Raw genomic sequence first — 20000 nt, 5'->3', positions numbered from 1 at the left:
ACAGTACACTCTGGCTAACGCTCAGTTCAAGCCTCCAGTCATAACAAGTCAGAAGATTAGTGAGAGACTGCTAGCCTGTTGGGAAAAGGCAAGAGATATCTCTCTTGGGAGAGGAAAACTTGCAGTTAAGGACAGCTTTGCCAAGCAACTGGACCAGTTATTTGACATAATTACTTGCAAGTGCCCAATTGTTCTCTGTCCTGAGTTTGGATGCGATCGTGACTGTAAATCCGAGGCCCACATCTCCTGTATTTGCAAGCGTGAACTGAAGATTCCTGTGATCGAACTGGCATTTGTCAAAGCACAGAGAGAGAAGACTGGCAGTATAGGGGCTCTCATGATTTCTAGCCAAGATATTCCGGAGTCCAAGAGACAGGAGGCTGCCACAGAGAGACAGATGAGGAGAAGAGTTGCCGAGGAAAAGAGACTTGAGAACGCCCAGGGTGAGGTAAAAAAGGCCGATGATTGGAGTCAAGCTGATTCAGAGTTTAATGACTTCCCCCATGGCTGATCCGAGTGCTGACCAGGAGAATGGTGACTGTCCCTAACCCAGAAAATAATGATCCCAAACCTTCCAGGCATAAGATTCGAAATAGGAAAGATATCCCGAGCATAGCTCTGGCCAGCATGCGACACCACACTGGTCTCAGAGAAACTGCAGAGATAGCAACAGCTGCCTCGATTGACGGTGGTTTGATAACACCTGATGATGTTCACCTGGTGATAGATCATAACAAAGTAAGGAGAGCTCAGGAGAAACTTGTCAGTAACCTAGAAGAGGAATTTGATAAGGGGATAAGAGAAAATGGAATCAATTGTTTGTTCTTTGATGGGAGAAGGGATGACACTAAATTGTTCATGAAAGTTGGAGATTCTGACAAGTTGTTCCCTGCCATGGTAAAGGAGGAACACTACTCCTGCTGCAGTGAACCAGGAGGGAAGTATTTGTGGCATTTCACTGAAGAGAAAGATGACATCAGGAAACCAGCTGAGATAGTGGCAGATAACATTGTGAACTGGCTCAGAGAGAGGAACGTAGACCAGACCCTGCAGGCCATTGGAGGGGACAGCACTAACACGAACACAGGGTGGCAAGGGGGGGCATACAGTGGATAGAGCGGAAGATTGGGAGGAAGCTGGTCTGGATTGTTTGTGACCTCCACACCAACGAGTTGCCACTCAGACATCTGATCCAGGAGCTGGATGGCAAGACTTTTCAAACAACAGATGGTCTGGTCCTCTTGGCAAGATGCTGGACTCTGCCACCGAGTTAGAAATAAATCCGAGCTTTGAAAAAATCACAGTTGGCCCTCCACTCGTTGAGCTTGCACATACTGTCATTGACGACCTGAGTACTGACCAGTACTATGGTTACATGATTTGCAGTGCCATCAAAACTGGGGTCATGCCTGATAGACTTGCTTACCTGCAGATAGGTCCAGTCTCACATTCTAGGTGGCTCACAACGGCTCTCAGGTTCTGCAGAATTTGGGTCGCTCATCATAAACTGAAAGGGAACCAGCTTCACAACCTGAGACTTATTGTCCAATTCATCGTGAGTGTCTACTTGCCAAATTGGTTCAACACCAAGGTCAAGTCATCGTTCTCCGAAGGTCCGAGGCATGTTCTCTTCCAGCTTGAGCTCCTGAGGAGTCAGCCAAGGAAGGTTGTTCAGATTGTGGAGCAGACTGTGAGGAGATCTTCCTGGTATGCTCATCCCGAGGCAGTTCTGCAGACAATGCTCTGCAGTAAGGATGAGGAGGAGAGAAGAGTGGCAGTCAAAAAGATCTTGGATATGAGACTTATGAGAGGATCTGGGCATGACGAATCAGTTGGTGACGATTCCTTCAGGGTCAGGAAGACCCTGAAGTCAATCTAGGTGCCAAGACCCTCACTGATCTCATAGATCTGGATAACATCCAGGCTGGCAGTGAGCCCTCTACCTGCAGCCTCACCAATGTTCAAGCCAGAGCTTTTTGACAACCCCATGCATGTCCCTGCCTGGCCCTCGCACACCCAGAGTATAGAGCGTTGTGTACAGCAAGTGAGCGAGGCCAGCAGTCACGTGTACAGCCAGGAGAGGAGGGAAGGCTACATCCGAGCTCAGGTGGTCAGCAGGGAGGTGATGAGTAGAAACAGAAGCAAGAAAGACATGTTCTCTATGGTGTGCAGCAACACCGGGTCGTAGTAGTAAAACCGGTTTTTGTATTTGATGATTTTGTTTTCTAAAGGAATATTAAATTTAATAAATGTGTCAAGATCATTCGTTTCACTATTCTGGATCATTTTCATCCTAATAAATTAACCTGATACATTTACTTTACTTTAAATAAGCTATTTAGTGGTGTTGGTAAAAGGGTGGGAATACTGAATTTTCATAAGATTTCAAGTTAAAATTTACCTAGCAAAAAATGAAAACTTTTCAAATCTGAAGATATCACATGATTCTGCACATAGAACTACATCATTAATACCATGGGCCGATTTTTCAAACTAAAAAAAAAAAAATTCGCCTCCGTATGACACACCCTAAATTGGTGTAACCGGTCGGAATTCTCACTACTTGGTTTTTTTAGTTATAGTGGATGGTAATACCGAACCAACACAATTAATAAAAGTATGTGGTTTGTCCAGGGATTGAGACCCGGGGTAAAGGTTAGCCGCATGTTGGTTTGTTGGGTTAGGGTGTGTCATACGGAGGCGAATTTTTTTTTTTTTAGTTTGAAAAATCGGCCTATGGTATTAATGATGTAGTTCTATGTGTAGAATCATGTGATATCTTCAGATTTGAAAAGTTTTCATTTTTTGCTAGGTAAATTTTAACTTGAAATCTTATGAAAATTCAGTATTCCCACCCTTTACCAAGTCCACTAAATAGCTTATTTAAAGTAAAGTAAATGTATCAGGCTATTTTATTAGGATGAAAATGATCCAGAATAGTGAAACGAATGATCTTGACACATTTATTAAATTTAATATTCCTTTAGAAAACAAAATCATCAAATACAAAAACCGGATTTATTACTACGACCCGGTGTTGCTGCACACCATAGAGAACATGTCTTTCTTGCTTCTGTCTTTACTCATCACCTCCCTGCTGACCACCTGAGCTCGGATGTAACCTTCCCTCCTCTCCTGGCTGTACACGTGACTGCTGGCCTCGCTCACTTGCTGTACACAACGCTCTATACTCTGGGTGTGTGAGGGCCAGGCAGGGACATGCATGGGGTTGTCCAGGAAAGCTCTGACTTGAACATTGGTGAGGCTGCAGGTAAGAGGGGGCTCACTGCCAGCCTGGATGTTATCCAGATCTATGAGATCAGTGAGGTTCTTGGCACCTAGATTGACTTCAGGAGTCTTCCTGACCCTGAAGGAATCGTCACCAACTGATAAGTCATGCCCAGATCCTCTCATAAGTCTCATATCCAAGATCTTTTTGACTGCCACTCTTCTCTCCTCCTCAACCTTACTGCAGAGCATTGTCTGCAGAACTGCCTCGGGATGAGCATACCAGGAAGATCTCCTCACAGTCTGCTCCACAATCTGAACAACCTTCCTTGGCTGACTCCTCAGGAGCTCAAGCTGGAAGAGAACATGCCTCGGACCTTCGGAGAACGATGACTTGACCTTGGTGTTGAACCAATTTGGCAAGTAGACACTCACGATGAATTGGACAATAAGTCTCAGGTTGTGAAGCTGGTTCCCTTTCAGTTTATGATGAGCGACCCAAATTATGCAGAACCTGAGAGCCGTTGTGAGCCACCTAGAATGTGAGACTGGACCTATCTGCAGGTAAGCAAGTCTATCAGGTATGACCCCAGTTTTGATGGCACTGCAAATCATGTAACCATAGTACTGGTCAGTACTCAGGTCGTCAATGACAGTAGTGCAACTGAGTGGCCAACTGTGATTTTTTCAAAGCTCGGATTTATTTCTAACTCGGTGGCAGAGTCCAGCATCTTGCCAAGAGGACCAGACCATCTGTTGTTTGAAAGAGTCTTGCCATCCAGCTCCTGGATCAGATGTCTGAGTGGCAACTCGTTGGTGTGGAGGTCACAAACAATCCAGACCAGCTTCCTCCCAATCTTCCGCTCTATCCACTGTATGACCCCCCCTTGCCACCCTGTGTTCGTGTTGGTGCTGTCCCCTCCAATGGCCTGCAGGGTCTGGTCTACGTTCCTCTCTCTGAGCCAGTTCACAATGTTATCTGCCACTATCTCAGCTGGTTTCCTGATGTCATCTTTCTCTGGAGTGAAATGCCACAAATACTTCCCTCCTGGTTCACTGCAGCAGGAGTAGTGTTCCTCCTTCACCATGGCAGGGAACAACTTGTCAGAATCTCCAACTTTCATGAACACTTTAGTGTCATCCCTTCTCCCATCAAAGAACAAACAATTGATTCCATTTTCTCTTATCCCCTTATCAAACTCCTCTTCTAGGTTACTGACAAGTTTCTCCTGAGCTCTCCTTACTTTGTTATGATCTATCACCAGGTGAACATCATCAGGTGTTATCAAACCACCGTCAATCCAGGCAGCTGTTGCTATCTCTGCAGTTTCTCTGAGACTAGTGTGGTGTCGCATGCTGGCCAGAGCTATGCTCGGGATATCTTTCCTATTTCGAATCTTATGTCTGGAAGGTTTGGGATCATTATTTTCTGGGTTAGGGACAGTCACCATTCTCCTGGTCAGCACTCGGATCAGCCACGGGGAAGTCATTAAACTCTGAATCAGCTTGACTCCAATCATCGGCCTTTTTTACCTCACCCTGGGCCTTTTCAAGTCTCTTTTCCTCGGCAACTCTTCTCCTCTTCTGTCTCTCTGTGGCAGCCTCCTGTCTCTTGGACTCCGGAATATCTTGGCTAGAAATCATGAGAGCCCCTATACTGCCAGTCTTCTCTCTCTGTGCTTTGACAAATGCCAGTTCGATCACAGGAATCTTCAGTTCACGCTTGCGAATACAGGAGATGTGGGCCTCGGATTTACAGTCACGATCGCATCCAAACTCAGGACAGAACAATTGGGCACTTGCAAGTAATTATGTCAAATAACTGGTCTAGTTGCTTGGCAAAGCTGTCCTTAACTGCAAGTTTTCCTCTCCCAAGAGAGATATCTCTTGCCTTTTCCCAACTGGCTAGCAGCCTCTCACTAATCTTCTTCTGACTTGTTATGACTGGAGGCTTGAACTGAGCGTTAGCCAGAGTGTACTGTGCCAAGACAGCTTTGGTCATATCACTGGCAATGTCTTTGTTTGTGTAAGTTCTTTGGTTCTTTTCACTGATTTGCCTGATTAAAACACCGTATCTCAAAGCATCTCTCAATGTAGGCAACTCCGACTTCAGGAGCTCTCTCCCAGACCCAAGATAGTGACTGAGATGGCTGGATTTTTGGTTCCTCGTCCTGACACAAGCAGCCATCGCAAATATTATCAACTTATAAATGCATCAGAATCTGAAACAGAAAAAATATTGTTAGTTGGGTTGTTAAAGAATGAAGTCAGAAAGCAATGTTCACTATTTAATTGTAATGCACTAATGCAGCTGTACGTTAGATTTTCGATAAATTTCACGCTAAAATTTACCTAGCAAAAGGTTGCAAAATATTGAAACTGAAATTATTTTCTGTTTATATACACTAAAATCTACTAAAAAAGTGATGGGCCATTAGTTTTAGCTGATCTTCCCTCCTATGACACACCCTATTGGGCATGAATGTGTTGGGTGAGGTCGCAGAGATCTGGCCGCACATGTACCACTGAGGTTAGACAGATATGTGCGGCAGAGGCCACCATTCTAGGTTACTGTACGACGGAAATGGGAAAAAAACCAACCATCCCTCCCCGGAGTAGTTGGTTGCTGTTTGTATGTGTTCCCTCATTAAGCCAGGTAGCTAGCAAGGAAGTGTTGATCGAGCCCCTAACAATGGAGGATGAAGGGTGGATGCCTGTGGGCGTGATAGTGTTGCCGACCGTTGTGAGAGTGGTGAGAGGCATGACACCGGTGTTGGTGGCAAATCTGTCTGAGCGTCGTAGGAGGTTGAGGGGCAATTAGCGGATCGGGAAGGTGGCTTCCGGGACGGAAGTCGAGTCAGCCACCAGTGAGGAGGTGTATGTGAGGACAGTCCAACAGGATGCCCGGACTGAGATCAATGTGCACAAGGAGAACATGAATGAGGAACAAGAGCGTAAAGTTAGGGGTTTAGTAGAAAAGTTTAGCGATATTTTCGAAGGAGAGGGCCAGCCTATAGGAATGACCATTGGGGTTCAGCATGAGATCCCAGTGACAACAGATAGGCCAGTTAGGGTGCCATACAGGAGGATCCCTCCAAACCAGGTACCAGAGGTGAAGCAGCACATTAGCCAGTTGTTAGATCAGGGAGTAATCCAGCATAGTGAGAGTCCTTACTCTGCCGCCATTGTAGTAGTGAGAAAGAGGGATGGAACGCTGAGGTTATGCATTGACTATCGTATCCTCAATAAGGTCACGGTACGCAATGCATTTCCTCTGCCTAGGGTAAATGAAACTAGAATCTCTTACAGGGGCCCAGTTTTTCTCACCTTTCGATTTGGCGGCTGGATACCACTAGATCTAAGTTTAACCTTCAAACCTTTCAAATACTGCTTTCAGCACAAGCTTCGGACACTTTGAGTACAGGAGACTGCCAATGGAATTGTCAAATAGTCCGGGAACCTTTCAGAGATACATGGAGCGGATTCTAGGGGATGCTGATCTAGAGCAGTTTGATTTCACTATCGAGTACAAGCCGGGAAAAAACAACACGGTAGCAGATACTCTATCTATTGTAGGATCCCGACGGAACAGGAGGAAGATAGTGAGGAAGATTACACGGCTATGCAGGTCGTAAAGGAGAATGGGACAGGAATGAATGAACTGTGGACGGTAGATGGACTGCGTAGGGAGCAAGAAGGCATGAAATGCGTTAGACAGATGCGGAGATGGAGGGCGGGAGAGCTGCCTGAGGACGAGGTACAGGTAGAGCTCCAAAATGATGACTTCCGCAGGTTGTACCGAGCGAGGCAACGAGAAGGGGTTGTCTGGCATAAGAGACAGGAAGGAAAGAGTCTATGGAGGGAGGTACCAGCGTTACCGCCAAAGTTGCAGGAGCCAGTGATTAGAGCCTATCACGATGAGTTTGGACACCAGGGGCGGGTTCGTACTCTGTCGCTGGTGCAGGAGCGAGGTTTCTGGCCAAGTATGGGAGCGACTGTGCGGGACTACATAGCCAGCTGTGAAAGATGTGGAGTGGCAAAAGATGAAGTTTCAAAGCCTCGGCTGCGTCGAGGGACAATTGAAGCTACCAAACCACTAGAGACGTTGCTGCAGAATTCACCTTGCTTCAGAAGTGGCAAGGAACGGAGAACGTTATGATAATAATTGACGTGTACAGTCAATACACTTGGGCCTTTCCCACCAAAGACCAGAAAGCCCCGACGATTGCAAAGATCCTGGTGAATCAAATCTTGGAGAGTTCAAATTTTGGAAGTGCACGGGTCAGACAAATTTGTGCCACATTTGGTGAAAAGAAGATCGGGACGTCGGCATAACCACCCGCAGGGAAATGGTATGGTGGACGGTTTAATAGAACCCTGCATGGTCTGCTAGCCACCTTAGAGGAGGAGGAGGAGGTGAAGAATAAGTGGCCCGAGCATCTGCAGGCAGTGGTGTCGCAATACAATGCGACTCCGTACGCTACGACGAAGTTCTCCCCATTCCTGCTGTTTTATGGGAGAGAACCAAACCTGCCGTTCGACCATAGGCCGAAGGTAGACCCAGAGCCGGTAGATGAGTGGGTATTGGTGATAAGAGATCGGCAACGGAGGCTTGCAGGAGACCGTGGAGATCAATATGCGGAGACGCAAGGAAATAAACCGAAGGAAACGAGAAGAGAAAGCCTACGAGAGTAACTGGGAAGTAGGCGAGGAGGTCTTGTTGAGGAACGACGCAAAAATAGGTCTGGTTTGACACGAGATGGAGAATTTTCGGGGTCCTCAATTCCAGGGCAGGCTTATACCGCATCGAGCTGAGTGGGGAAGAAGACCTGGCCGGGAGAGTGCAAAACCGGAGCAACTTGAAGGCTGCTCCATCCCTAAGGCACACAGGCGAAACGGTGGAGGATGAACCGGAAAGTGAAGGCGAGGGGCCTCCGCCACAGATGGGTATGATGACGAGAAGTAGACAGGCTGCCAAGGATGAAGCTAGCAAGCATAGTAGGGACTAGGAATAGGTGAGTTATGGAGGAGTCGTGAGTAGGGCAGAGAAAATAGGAGAGATGACTGTCAGGAATGTGTGTTGGGTTGTGGCTATGATGTCAAGAGCTGGGTTATGCAAACAGTTGTAATGGCCAGGGCCCCACTAAAATTTAAAGTTATTGTGGATAGTTTCCCAGTTCTAAACATGTTATGTGTGATCTAGAGAAACTTTTAGAAATATGCAAAAGACAACGTGGGGGGAGCAGGCGAGTGCCTTGAGGGATGCAGGCATTGACCGGACCTCAGTAACTCACGGTCATTGACAGAGACGGACGTCTACCTACGCGTTCCGCCAAGGAAAATGACCACATGGCCTCGTCCCTTTCAGAGCGTTCATCCTTGTTGCAAGTAAGTCCTTATTTGATCTCAGGCAGTGTTTAGATAGGGCGGAGAAGAATTTAACAGTAGTTAACAAAGTACTCCTTTTACAGGGTCACGAGACCCCACTTGGTTGATGGTTGGTGGTGATGGTGGTTTGGAAGACATAGCTGGCTACTCACGGGGTGGATACCCACCCGGGCGGCGAGCGGACTGGTGTCCCTATTTACCAAACTACCATGACTGACCGCAGAGCTTGGATTATGGGAACAATCCATTTTAGAGCGTGTCTATGTGCTCCTCCAATTTGAACTACACTACTTATCGTTGATATTTTTCTAATGTAAGTGTCAGTAGAACAGAAATTATATAAAACACTATAATCATAGTAGAGAGGTTCATAATAGAGACTGGTGGTGGTGGGTATAGTATCCCTCTCCTATTGCTTTTATTGAATTTTTTGATGAGGCCAGTTTCACTGCATATGATAGTTTATTGTAATACTGAAATGACGATTCTAAGGAAAATGCCGTGCTCCACAACCTTTAACTTATCCGAAGTTATGACGTGGTCATGCAGCAACCGTTCAGTCATTCTACCAACTACAACCATGGTAGACCAACATCACGATATTTCCCAGAGAAGGCAATTCGTTGGCATGCATAATGCCAGGTTAAGTATCAGCGAGATCACAAGGCAGATGGGAGTCTCGAGATCGACAATGCGGTGTTGGTTACAGCGGTTTGAAGAGTCTGGTAATTTAACAGATCTTCTCGGATCAAGACGGCTTAGACCAGTGTTTCTCAAACTTTTTCACTCCATTCCCCCCATGAGGAACACTCAACAATCTCGTGGTCCCCTTTCAGTTCTTCCCCAAGCCCCTCACAAATAATGATGAAAATAAACTGTTTTGGTGCTTTTCCTTTATTTTAATGTTTACAATCATCAAACAGAATGCATCTTTTGTTACAGTTCAATGGGATGGATGACATTGTTTCCTTTCAGTCAGTCGACTGATTCGAGGTTGAGTGCCTGATAAAGCACATCTCATGTCTGGGTCCACATGTAACCGGTTTCGGCTTTAATTCTTTATTTGAGGAAAGGTGGAGAAACCACATTCATATGAATAAGTAGTAGAAAATGGCAAGAGGACTCGAAGTGCGATCTCACTAACTTTTGGATATGACTGATACATTGAGTCCCAGAATACAGTCAGAAATTTTTCTTCATAGAGGTCTCTGGCAGCAGATTGGTTCCTGAGATCAAGGAGTTCATCCTGACCATCGTCGGGAATGGCAGCAATATCAAGAGTGCCAGAGAAAGGATTCCTCACTAATTTCCTCCTCCTCGAATTCTGGGAAGTACCTTTTGAGCTCCCTTTCCAAGTATTTCAAGTGCTGAATTATTTAATTTTTGAGTGATGGGTCAAGTAGATGATCCTCTTCAATTTCGCCAAGAACAATTGAGAGATTCTCAAACCTGGCAACATTTTCTGCACTGACTTTCCTTTGCCAGTTCTGGAGTTTGTCAAGAAATGCACGAATACAATCTATGTGGTGAGACACATTTCTTTCCTTGCCTTGTAGCTTGAGATTCAGCCTGTTTAGCTGTTCAAATATGTGTGCCAGGTACGAAAGACGTGGCTCCCACAACACCCCGTTGAAGTGACTTAGTAGTTCATCCTTTCCTTTCATTTCCAGGAACAACTTAAGTTCTCCCCGAAATTCGAACACTCAATTCAAAACATTACTCGTGGAAAGCCATCGCACTTTGGAGTAAAAGAGGAGGGTTCCATGTTCTGAATCCATGCCTCTACAGAGGTTCTGGAAAAGGCGAGAGTTCAAATCTCCTGCTTTCATAAAGTTGACGCATTTTACCACTGCAAAGGGCATCAAGGAGGGTTTTCGACGCCAGTGCAAAATTATGGATCATACAGTGAACCCTTTTGACATTCAGATATTTCCTTGACGTGCTTCTGTAACCCCGATAGGCGACTAAGGCAAAACCCAACAAACTGGGCTATTGGCAGTCCATTGCAACTCTCCCTTTCCCCAGTCGTTGCAACACTTGCACCACTAGATCAGGAAAAACGAGAGCCAAGATGTGTGGTTGCAGCCTGTGCTCCTGCCTCACCACATAAATCAACTCGCGCACAGCCATCATCCAGTTCAACATACTGACCATCATCATCAGAACCCCTATACCCCCAAAAGTCGTGTGCCGGCAGAAGAGCTGCGACGTGGACAGGAAGAGATGACTGCCAGGAGTTTCTAGTCACAACTCTGCCCATGGGCGACATAGATAAGATGGTCGTTTATGAACTGGGATCTAGGCAGCAGAGCAATCCGCTCCTGTCTGTGCGACTGAGCAGCCCTTTCGAGGAGCTCACCCCATATGGAAAGGGGGCTAGAAAAGGTGCCCTAAACATAGCTACACAAAGAACCAACCTGACTGGGCCACCACACCCTGTAAGATCATCTTTATGCGGTCGAAAATACAATCATAATCACAGATACAAACAAGCGCAAACTATACAACCTCTTATGGTCACTGCATGGAATGTCAGGACCCTTCTGGTTAGGCACAAAAGAGCTGGCTAGGTATAACATCGACATAGCACCCATTAGTGAGTCCAGGCTCCCAGACAAGGGTCGACTCACAGAACGGGGGTCTGGCTATACCTTCTGGGAGTGTAAGCCTGCTGTGGGGAGAAATTGCATTTATTGAGTTGGACTTACCGTCCGCCAACTCATCCTACATAGGCAAACTTAAATGCCTTTTGAGATCAATGAGCGTGTCAAGACGCTCCTAGTCCCACTGAATCACACACGCCATGCCTTCTTCATCAGTACATACGCCCCAAAACTGGATGTAGAGGATGACATCAAAGAGGCCTTTTACACCGACCTTGACAAAATGCTAACCTCTATCCCTAGAGAAGATAAGGTTGTGCTTCTAGGTGACTTCAGTGCCAGAATTGGCAGAGATGCTGACATTTGGCAGAGAATCATAGGGAGAAATGGACTAGCCAAGCCTAATTCCCACTGCCTATTCCTCCTCAGCAAGTGTATTGCACACAACCTTACTATCACCAATACCTTGTTTAGGCACATCGACAAGCTCAAGAGTTCGTGGTAACACCCATTATCCAATCACTGGTATCTCATTGACTACATCATTGTCAGAGAAAGAGATCGCCGAAATGTCCTCATCACTTGTGCCATGCGTGGCTCAGACCACTGCGACACTGATCATCGGCTCGTCAGAGCCAAGCTCTCACTTCACGTCACCCCAAAACGGCGAAAGCAACAAGCCTCTTGAAGAGGTTTTAACACTAAGTGACAGGAGGATCCAGCGGTACCATTTCCTTTCAGAGAGCAGTTCGAGCAAAGGTTGATAAAATAACTCGACAGCAAACAACCCAAATCACAGTGCCGAATGGGATAATCGCGACATTGTCATGACAAAAATCTGCAGAGAGACCCTTGGCCAGATCGGTTTGATGAAAATAACCTGGAAATCCATGTACTTGCCTATGATAAGCGTGCTGCTTTAGCTGATTGGTGGAACAACCTTCAGTCTCAGACCAAAGCCGATACCTTCCACAAGAAGAAAGCAGCGGCCCAGGATGAACTTCGCAATCTTAAGAGCGAATGGTTTAAAAATAAAGCATTTGAAACAAAAAACTTGCAGATGAACACAAGATGCACGAATTTTTTAATTCCACTATATTTTTTTATTGGCCATTCACTCATGGCGAAGCTCCCCTCTGCTTATCCGAAAGTAACTCTAATTAAAGATGAAGAAGGCATCCTCCAGTCCTGGAAAGAGCACGACCATTCGCTTCTTAACCGAAACACTTATGTAGATGTCCTGACTACCCAGCAGGTCTCTCAGCATCCAGAGCTAACCCACCTGAGCTATCCTCCGTTCCTGGATGAGGTAGCCTCAGGGCCTGATGGAATCCCAGCCGAGGTGCAAGAACCAGGAGAACCTCTGCTTACCAGCCTCCATCGTCAATATTTATAAGAACAAGGGAAACTGATCAGACTATGGCAACTACTGCGGGATCTCGCTGCTCTCCGTAGTTGACAAAACTATCACCCGAGTCTTCCAAGACAGACTTCTTCCTGAGGCGGAAAACTTCCACCCAAAATCTCAATGTGGCCTTAGGCCATCACGTGGCACCACTGACATGATCTTTGTTGCCTTACATATATAGGAAAAGTGCAGAGAACAGCCTCGTGACCTGTAAACGGCCTTCATCGCACTAACCAAGCCCTTAGACTCGGTCAACAGGAAAGCACTCTGGCAGACCCTCAGTCGTTTTTGCTCCCCACCAAAATTCATCGCCATGGCATGAACGGCAGTGTCCAACACAATGTCACCCAGTCTGAGTTTTTCCCATCCAAATGGGGGTAAGACAAGGATGTGTACTGGCACCAACTCTTTTCCATTTTCTTGTCTGCCTTCCTTACTCGTACCAATGAAAATTTACCTGGCGGGGTGGACATCGAGTACCGAACGAAGGGTTTTTTCGATATATGACTACTCCAGGCAGTAACAAAGGTGTCGGCAGCTTTCATTACTAAACTTCAGTATGCAGGCGATCTCACCATTGTCATTCACACTGAACGCGACCTACAGTGGATCCTGAACACCTATGCGGATGTGTTTGCACACTTCGGCCTCGAGGTTCAGTCACACCTCCACCATCCATCCAGCTTAACGGTACTACCTTCTCTAATGTTACCCACTTTCAGTATCTCGGCCCCAGGCCCTGATAAGGTGGGCTAATCCTCGTAAAAAAACCTAACAACAACGAAAAAAAAACAACAAGGAAAATCCCTCACACACGATTCAAACCACAGATAAACCTCTCTTCTAGAAACTCCAGGAAAAGTCTGGGAAAAAATTATGAAGCACCGACTGAGAATACACCTTGAACTAGAAAAGAAATACAATTCCAGACAGCATGGATTCAGAAAACATAGAGGAACCCACACAGCCAAAGCGTTAATTTACGAAAACAAAACCAACGCAATGCATAACAGAATACAACGTAGTATTAAGGGACGTAGAAAAAGCGTTTGACAAAGTCTGGCACTTAGGGCTTTAATACAAATTACCCAACCAAGAACTCTCCAATAAGATCACCTCTTTTCTTTGCAACTTCCTTGACAATAGAGAGGCAAAGATCATCATTGGCCCAATATACAGGTTTGGCATGCCACCTCTTATTCAAGGAGAATACATAGTTTACACCGGCCAAACAGATGATGACACGAGAAACAGCCCACAATGTCGAACAAATAACCAACTACGAAAACCAGTGGAAATTTAAAACTAATACAGAGAAAGTAAAGTTCATTCACATTGCCAAAACAAACCCAGTACCAATGACAATCAACAACGAACATATACAATACTCCAACGAAGGCAATATACTGGGACTAACAATAACAAGAATAAGCATAAGAAAACACAACACAACACAACACAACGTAAAATGCTTGCCCCATCACAACTCACAAAGCTAAAAGATTCGGCAAAATGGACGCCAACATTCAACTACACCTATTCAAAGCCCTAGTCTGACCCCTCCCTGGAGTACCCGCCAATACCACTCAGTACGATCAGCAAAAACAATTATCATAAACTCAAGGTAATACAAAACAAATCTATTCTTAGAGCATAAAAGCAACTTCCCCCATACGCCACGAAAATACATGAACTTCATGAATTACACAACATCGAACCATTGAATGCACGCGCACACATTCAAGCTCAAAGAGTATGGAACAAACGTGTAGAGTTGGAGGACCCAATCTTCTTCCAGTTAAAAGAAGAAACAACTAGATTACACAGTTGGTGGCCCATGCATGAGCCTCCACGAGATTATAGTAGAACCAGATTCACTATTTACATATTTATGAATAACTAATACTATAATTTAACATAATTTAACACATACTACTCTATTGAAATCAGTTGACAAGTTAATAACATAATTTAAAAATACTTACACCCCCAACCAATCACCTCGACTCAGCTATGAATCCTTACTACTACAGGGTGAGCCAAGTGTTACTGTGCATCTACTGTAGACGATGAGTATATTCAGAGAGCCTCTGTACATTAATAGAAATACATTTCCCTTACTTACTTAAGCTACAGCAAATGTTGGAAATGGCACCCACGTGCATGTAGACACGCATGTACACATATCTTGTTTACAAAGACACGCGACAATTCAGTCGGAAAGATGTTCCTGATGAAATTTGCTATGGCTTCTTTCGGTTCAGGGAAAGTGTGAGGATTGTATTTGTAAACTGTGCCTCTAATTGCTCCCCACAATAATAATCAGAAGTTGTAATATCTGGCGACCTTAGTGGCCAAATGTCCTTTGAAATTATTCTGTCTCTAACACATTGCGCAGTAGCTCCGTCCTGTTGGAAGTAGCCGCGGACAATTTCGTCGTCATAAACGTCCAATGAAGAGATAAAGAATCAATCCACAATAACGTTCCGAGTTGTTTGTGTCACTCGCTAAACAATATACTCATCGTCTACAGTAGGCGCACATTGACCTTTGCTCACCCTCTACTTATACTTTCCGCCCCAGGTACCACTTTGAAGATGAAGAGCTGCTTTCACACAAACAGTTTGGATTCAGGGCACATCACTCCACACAAGATGCACTGAACCCTAATCACAAACTACCTCCACATGAACAAGGGACCATACAAAACAGCATTCATCACCGAAGACGTACAAAAAGTTTTCGACACAGTCTGGCACGACGGACTAAAATACAAAATCTGCACACACTTCAACTTTCAAAAAAAAAAAAAAAAAAAACGCAACAACTCCTATACAACTTTCTAACAGACAAATGAGAATTAAATTCAAACACGAAAACTCAGACTACTTTCTATTGAATACAGGAGTTCCTTTCCCTAACACTAAACATACTTTACACTAATGACCCGCCTGAGCCCATGCAAACCAGACAGTACGCCAACGACGTAACACAATTTATCAGACACGGAACAGCACTAGACTACCTCACAGAAAAAAACACGTAGGGAACTCGAACAGGTCACAAAATGGAAACTCCAATAGCGTATACAAACAAACTGCAAAAAATCACAAATCACCTACTTTGGCAAAAAAAGACGTTAACCTCGCCCCATATACCTAAACCCATACACCAACAGCCCAACACCCATACCAGTAAAACAGACAAACAGAAAACTGGGGGTAACATTCGACCACACCCTCACCATGAAATATCACATCGTCACGAAGACAACAATAACACAAAAGGCACTCACAGGCAGACAAAGATTCAGAAGTACAATAACAAAAACCAGAGCGCACTTTTACAAAACACTTATAGACTCCCTATTAACATACGCACTCCAGTTAACAGCACCAACTAACATCAAGAAACTACATAAATCACTGAGGTTCATATACAACACACACTCATTCATCACAGACGAACACCTACATGAACATAGTAACATTCCACCTCTCAACATATACTGGAAACTATCAGGTGACAAACAGATGGAAAAACTTATAACCATACATCCACAATGGCAGGAATACTTTGACGACATCATACCTACCCCTTCTATACTAAAACACGCAATCAACACAATAACACTCTTATATCTGCACCTGGGTGGCCTGAGAACAATCCACTTACACCATATCAAGCCACTCCGAGTTAAGATATTCTCTCACCACTCCACTCAAACTCTGACGGTGCAATAGCAATATCGTAACCAATGAGGTTTATCCGAGGTTCGATTATTTCTAAGCAAATCAGAGAACTATTCCCCACTTTCTTCTTAAAAATCTTTACGACAATGCCCCCCTATTCCATGCAACGAATACACTGACATACTGTATTAAGATCCTTCACCTGTCACCATACAACTCTACTACAAATCTACTTCTTCCTTTTCCAATGGACAGAGCCTACCGGGGTTCTAGGTTCAAGCTGCGGCAGTGTGGCTCATGATGCTGGTGGTCTATTAGTCCAATCCTAAAACATTCAGGCTTACTGTGTTAAGCCACGACGCCTATTTCTATTCCTACAACTAACTTCCATCCACTTGTCCTTCCACTGAACCTTTTTCACCCCTGTCACTTGAGATTTATGTGTATGCCACTTGATCATTCCGAGACCAGACCTCAGCATCGAACAGACATGAGAGTCATTTGGGTGAAGGTGGTGAGGCTCTATCCTCCATCTTCTAGACCTTCTAAGAAGATAAACCTCCTCGTCCTGAAGAGATTTTTTTTTCTTCAGGTATAGAGGGGGTTACGAAGGATGTCCGCCGGCCGAGTGGTGGCCTTATGGTTGGTTACCTATAGAGACTGGGTCAGGCCATACAACTGAAGGACATAACGAGCATCAATGACGGCCCCGTCAAGGTGGAAGTCAGTTTCGTCGATAACGCCGCGTGGGAAGTTATTTCCCACGACGAGATCCAACACCTAGAAGAATACGAGTTACAAGACTTACTTAAATATGTCGACGTGAAACGGAAAATAAAGAGACCAAACGGAAAATCCACCTCAGCTCTAGTTGGATTCTTCCACAAATTACCCGAGACGGTTACACTGGGATGGGACACCGTCCCAGTGCTCTACTCACCAACACCCACCCGGTAGTACAAATGTTAGCGCTATGGACATTCTGCGAAGAAGTACCGGGCTCGTCCTTTCTAGTTAGGGTCTGTGTAATGCTGTTACGACCAACAAATGACAGAACTCCAGCAATGAATGCAGGGAGGATAAGAGAACTTACAAGAATTCATGGCCAAATCAACACCCACAGTGTTTCAGACTGATTAGGTGACATTTATAGGTAATGTAACAAAATTTCCAAGACGAGATGAGAGAACAATTACAAATAAGCAAAACGCAAAGACAACCGCGTTATAAAAATTCTGGAGAGAAAGGAGGGAGAAACAGACGAACAAACAGTCAGACAGATGCCCTTGGAATGTAACCCCGAACTTTTGTTGTGGTAGCAGCTTGAGTGAGATGCATCTCGACCCTTCGACCTCATATGGGCAATATCTGCAATTCACCCAAGTCTTGAGATTCCTGCGACCCCTGCATATGTATTTATTTTTGGCATTTATCCCATTGCAAAAAAAACTGTTTTTCTACAAGGTGTATTAAAAACAAACAAACGTACTAAATGCGACAGATAGAGCGCGGTAGCAAAGTCACTGGGATAGAAATTGGTGATCCATCTTATTTATTTTTACACAGTATTTTAAATGTACCCTTTTAATTATTATTTTTTTTTAATTGGCGGTGTTTCGACAATTCCAATTTGTGGGCTTCCATCAATGAGGTTGATGGAATCTCTTAATGGTGTACTAAAATGGCCATTGTTAAATTTGGTTTAGGCTAATTGTGCGGACATATTACGTCACAGTCTCTTACATTAGCCGAGAGTTGATTGATTCTCGAAAACCCTAAGCTAGACTAAATTAACCTAACGTTTAGCGAAAGACAATGTGACCAGATTTGGCCGTACGAATCGAATAGCTACGGTGTTTTTTTTTTGTTTTTTTACGGGATTAGCCCACCCGGGCACAGGTCACTGACCCACATCGGGGCCTGGGGAGCAAAAAATGTAATAATAATAATAATAAACAATAGTAATAATAATTCTTAATAAATAAAATGTATAATAAAAAAATAAAAAATGAAATAATAAAATACTAATGATGATGATGATGATGATGATAATAATAACTCTGTAATAATACTAATAATATTAATAATCAAGAACCATAAATACAAAAATAAAAGATAAAAAGTGAGAAACAATGTCTGTATGTTGTGTTGTCAATGGTAAGAGAAACAATTGAGACCCTGCAATTGTGTGTAAATGAGGCAGAAAGTCAAATCAGCAACCTGGGACTTGGTCACAATTTTCGTGATGCCATATGGCAGCAGGGTCTACCATTAGACAGCACATTATGCTTCCAATATCTTCCCCAGGCGGTAGTGTTTGGTAGCTGCCTTCTACACACTACCTACAAATAAGAGTGCCTTAAATTCAACACATACTTCTTTACTATAGTTCAAAATAGCGTATGATGATTTGCTTTATAAACACACAGGAAGTCAATGATAAATTCATGGTGAAAATCCTCAAACTGTATATAAACCACAACAGGGATGGAGGGAGAAGACAGACGATATGAATCATGCCGGAATGAATAGGAAATTTGAGAGCACTAAACTTATTTGTTTAAACTGTATGATAGGTGAGGAATAAAAGGGAACATGTAATGTTAACTCACCACAAAATCCATAATAAAAGGAGAAATAATGGAACCAATCCGAGACATCATGAAACATGTTCCTAAACCTCGGCTCCTGACCTCTGTAGGAAAGAGCTCACTGGAGTAGAAGATAACAGTCTGGAAAGCTGCGGTGATTGTTACTTTGCCCAACATCGCCAAAGTTATCCCCAACCAGTTATAACCTGCAAAGAAGAAAAAAAAAACGTACTGAGATTCATTAAGGAAAAAAAAGAAAGGATAATAGTCTGAAGCGTTGTTATAATTCCTTGTTAAGTAAATTGTAAGAAAAATCTGTGATAACAGAAAATGAAGTTAGGCATATCAGCAACATAAGAAGTCCCATTATAATGGGGAACAAAATTCAACTTTTTGTCAGTTGCATACATTTTGAGACCTGTTTCTGGGTAAATTGAGGTCACTGATTTCAAATATGGCACCGGTTTTTTTCTATCGGGTCTAGTTTTGTTGCGGTGAGTTACCTACCATTTACTACTATACATAGTTAGACTACCATATACTACTGCTAAAAATCTAAACCAGCACACAGAGAGGAATTACCAAACACGTAGAATTAATTTTTAATTACTTTTATTTACCTTGACAAGCATATTTTGGATTCATCAGTTGCTTTTGTGAACTATGCCAGATTTATTCAGGCACAAACTTGCGTTTAATGGACTGTCTTGAATATCGCCTCTCAGTGCAGTCTCGCTGAATGCTCCAGCAATAGTCCGCCATCATGTGAATGTCCCAGCGACCTTGATACCTGTCTTCCATGACTTTGATATCCTGGTGAAAGCGTTCACCTTGCTCATCACTCACGTCCCCCAAGTTTGCCGGAAACAGTTCAAGATGACTGTTCAGGAAATGCATCTTAATGCTCATGTTGCAACCTAACACATGGAAACTTTCCATCAAAGATTCAACGAGCTTTTTATAGTCCTCTGATTTCCTGTTTCCAAGAAAGTTCCTTACAACAGAAACGAATGCTCCCCATGCATTTCTCTCAACATCAGTCATGGATTGAGTGAAGGCTTGGTCTTTAATCAGCGTCCTAATTTGAGGG

General features: G+C 44.1%; 1 protein-coding gene across 1 annotated transcript in view; it reads right to left on the bottom strand.

Annotated features, from left to right (window-relative positions):
* Positions 1–20000, bottom strand: part of LOC121868981 (organic cation transporter protein-like) — a 286571-nt gene that overhangs the window by 44383 nt on the left and 222188 nt on the right. Inside the window, exon 11 of the mRNA XM_042370028.1 lies at positions 18932–19116. Within this exon, the coding sequence (XP_042225962.1) occupies positions 18932–19116 (185 nt within the window). The remainder of the gene's footprint in view (positions 1–18931; positions 19117–20000) is intronic.

This window comes from Homarus americanus, unplaced genomic scaffold (assembly GCF_018991925.1).
Source record: "Homarus americanus isolate GMGI-L3 unplaced genomic scaffold, GMGI_Hamer_2.0 scaffold24694, whole genome shotgun sequence".
Taxonomy (NCBI): Eukaryota; Metazoa; Arthropoda; class Malacostraca; order Decapoda; family Nephropidae; genus Homarus; species Homarus americanus.
Note: the sequence above shows the minus strand (reverse complement) of the source record. Positions and strands in the feature narration are given on the sequence as shown.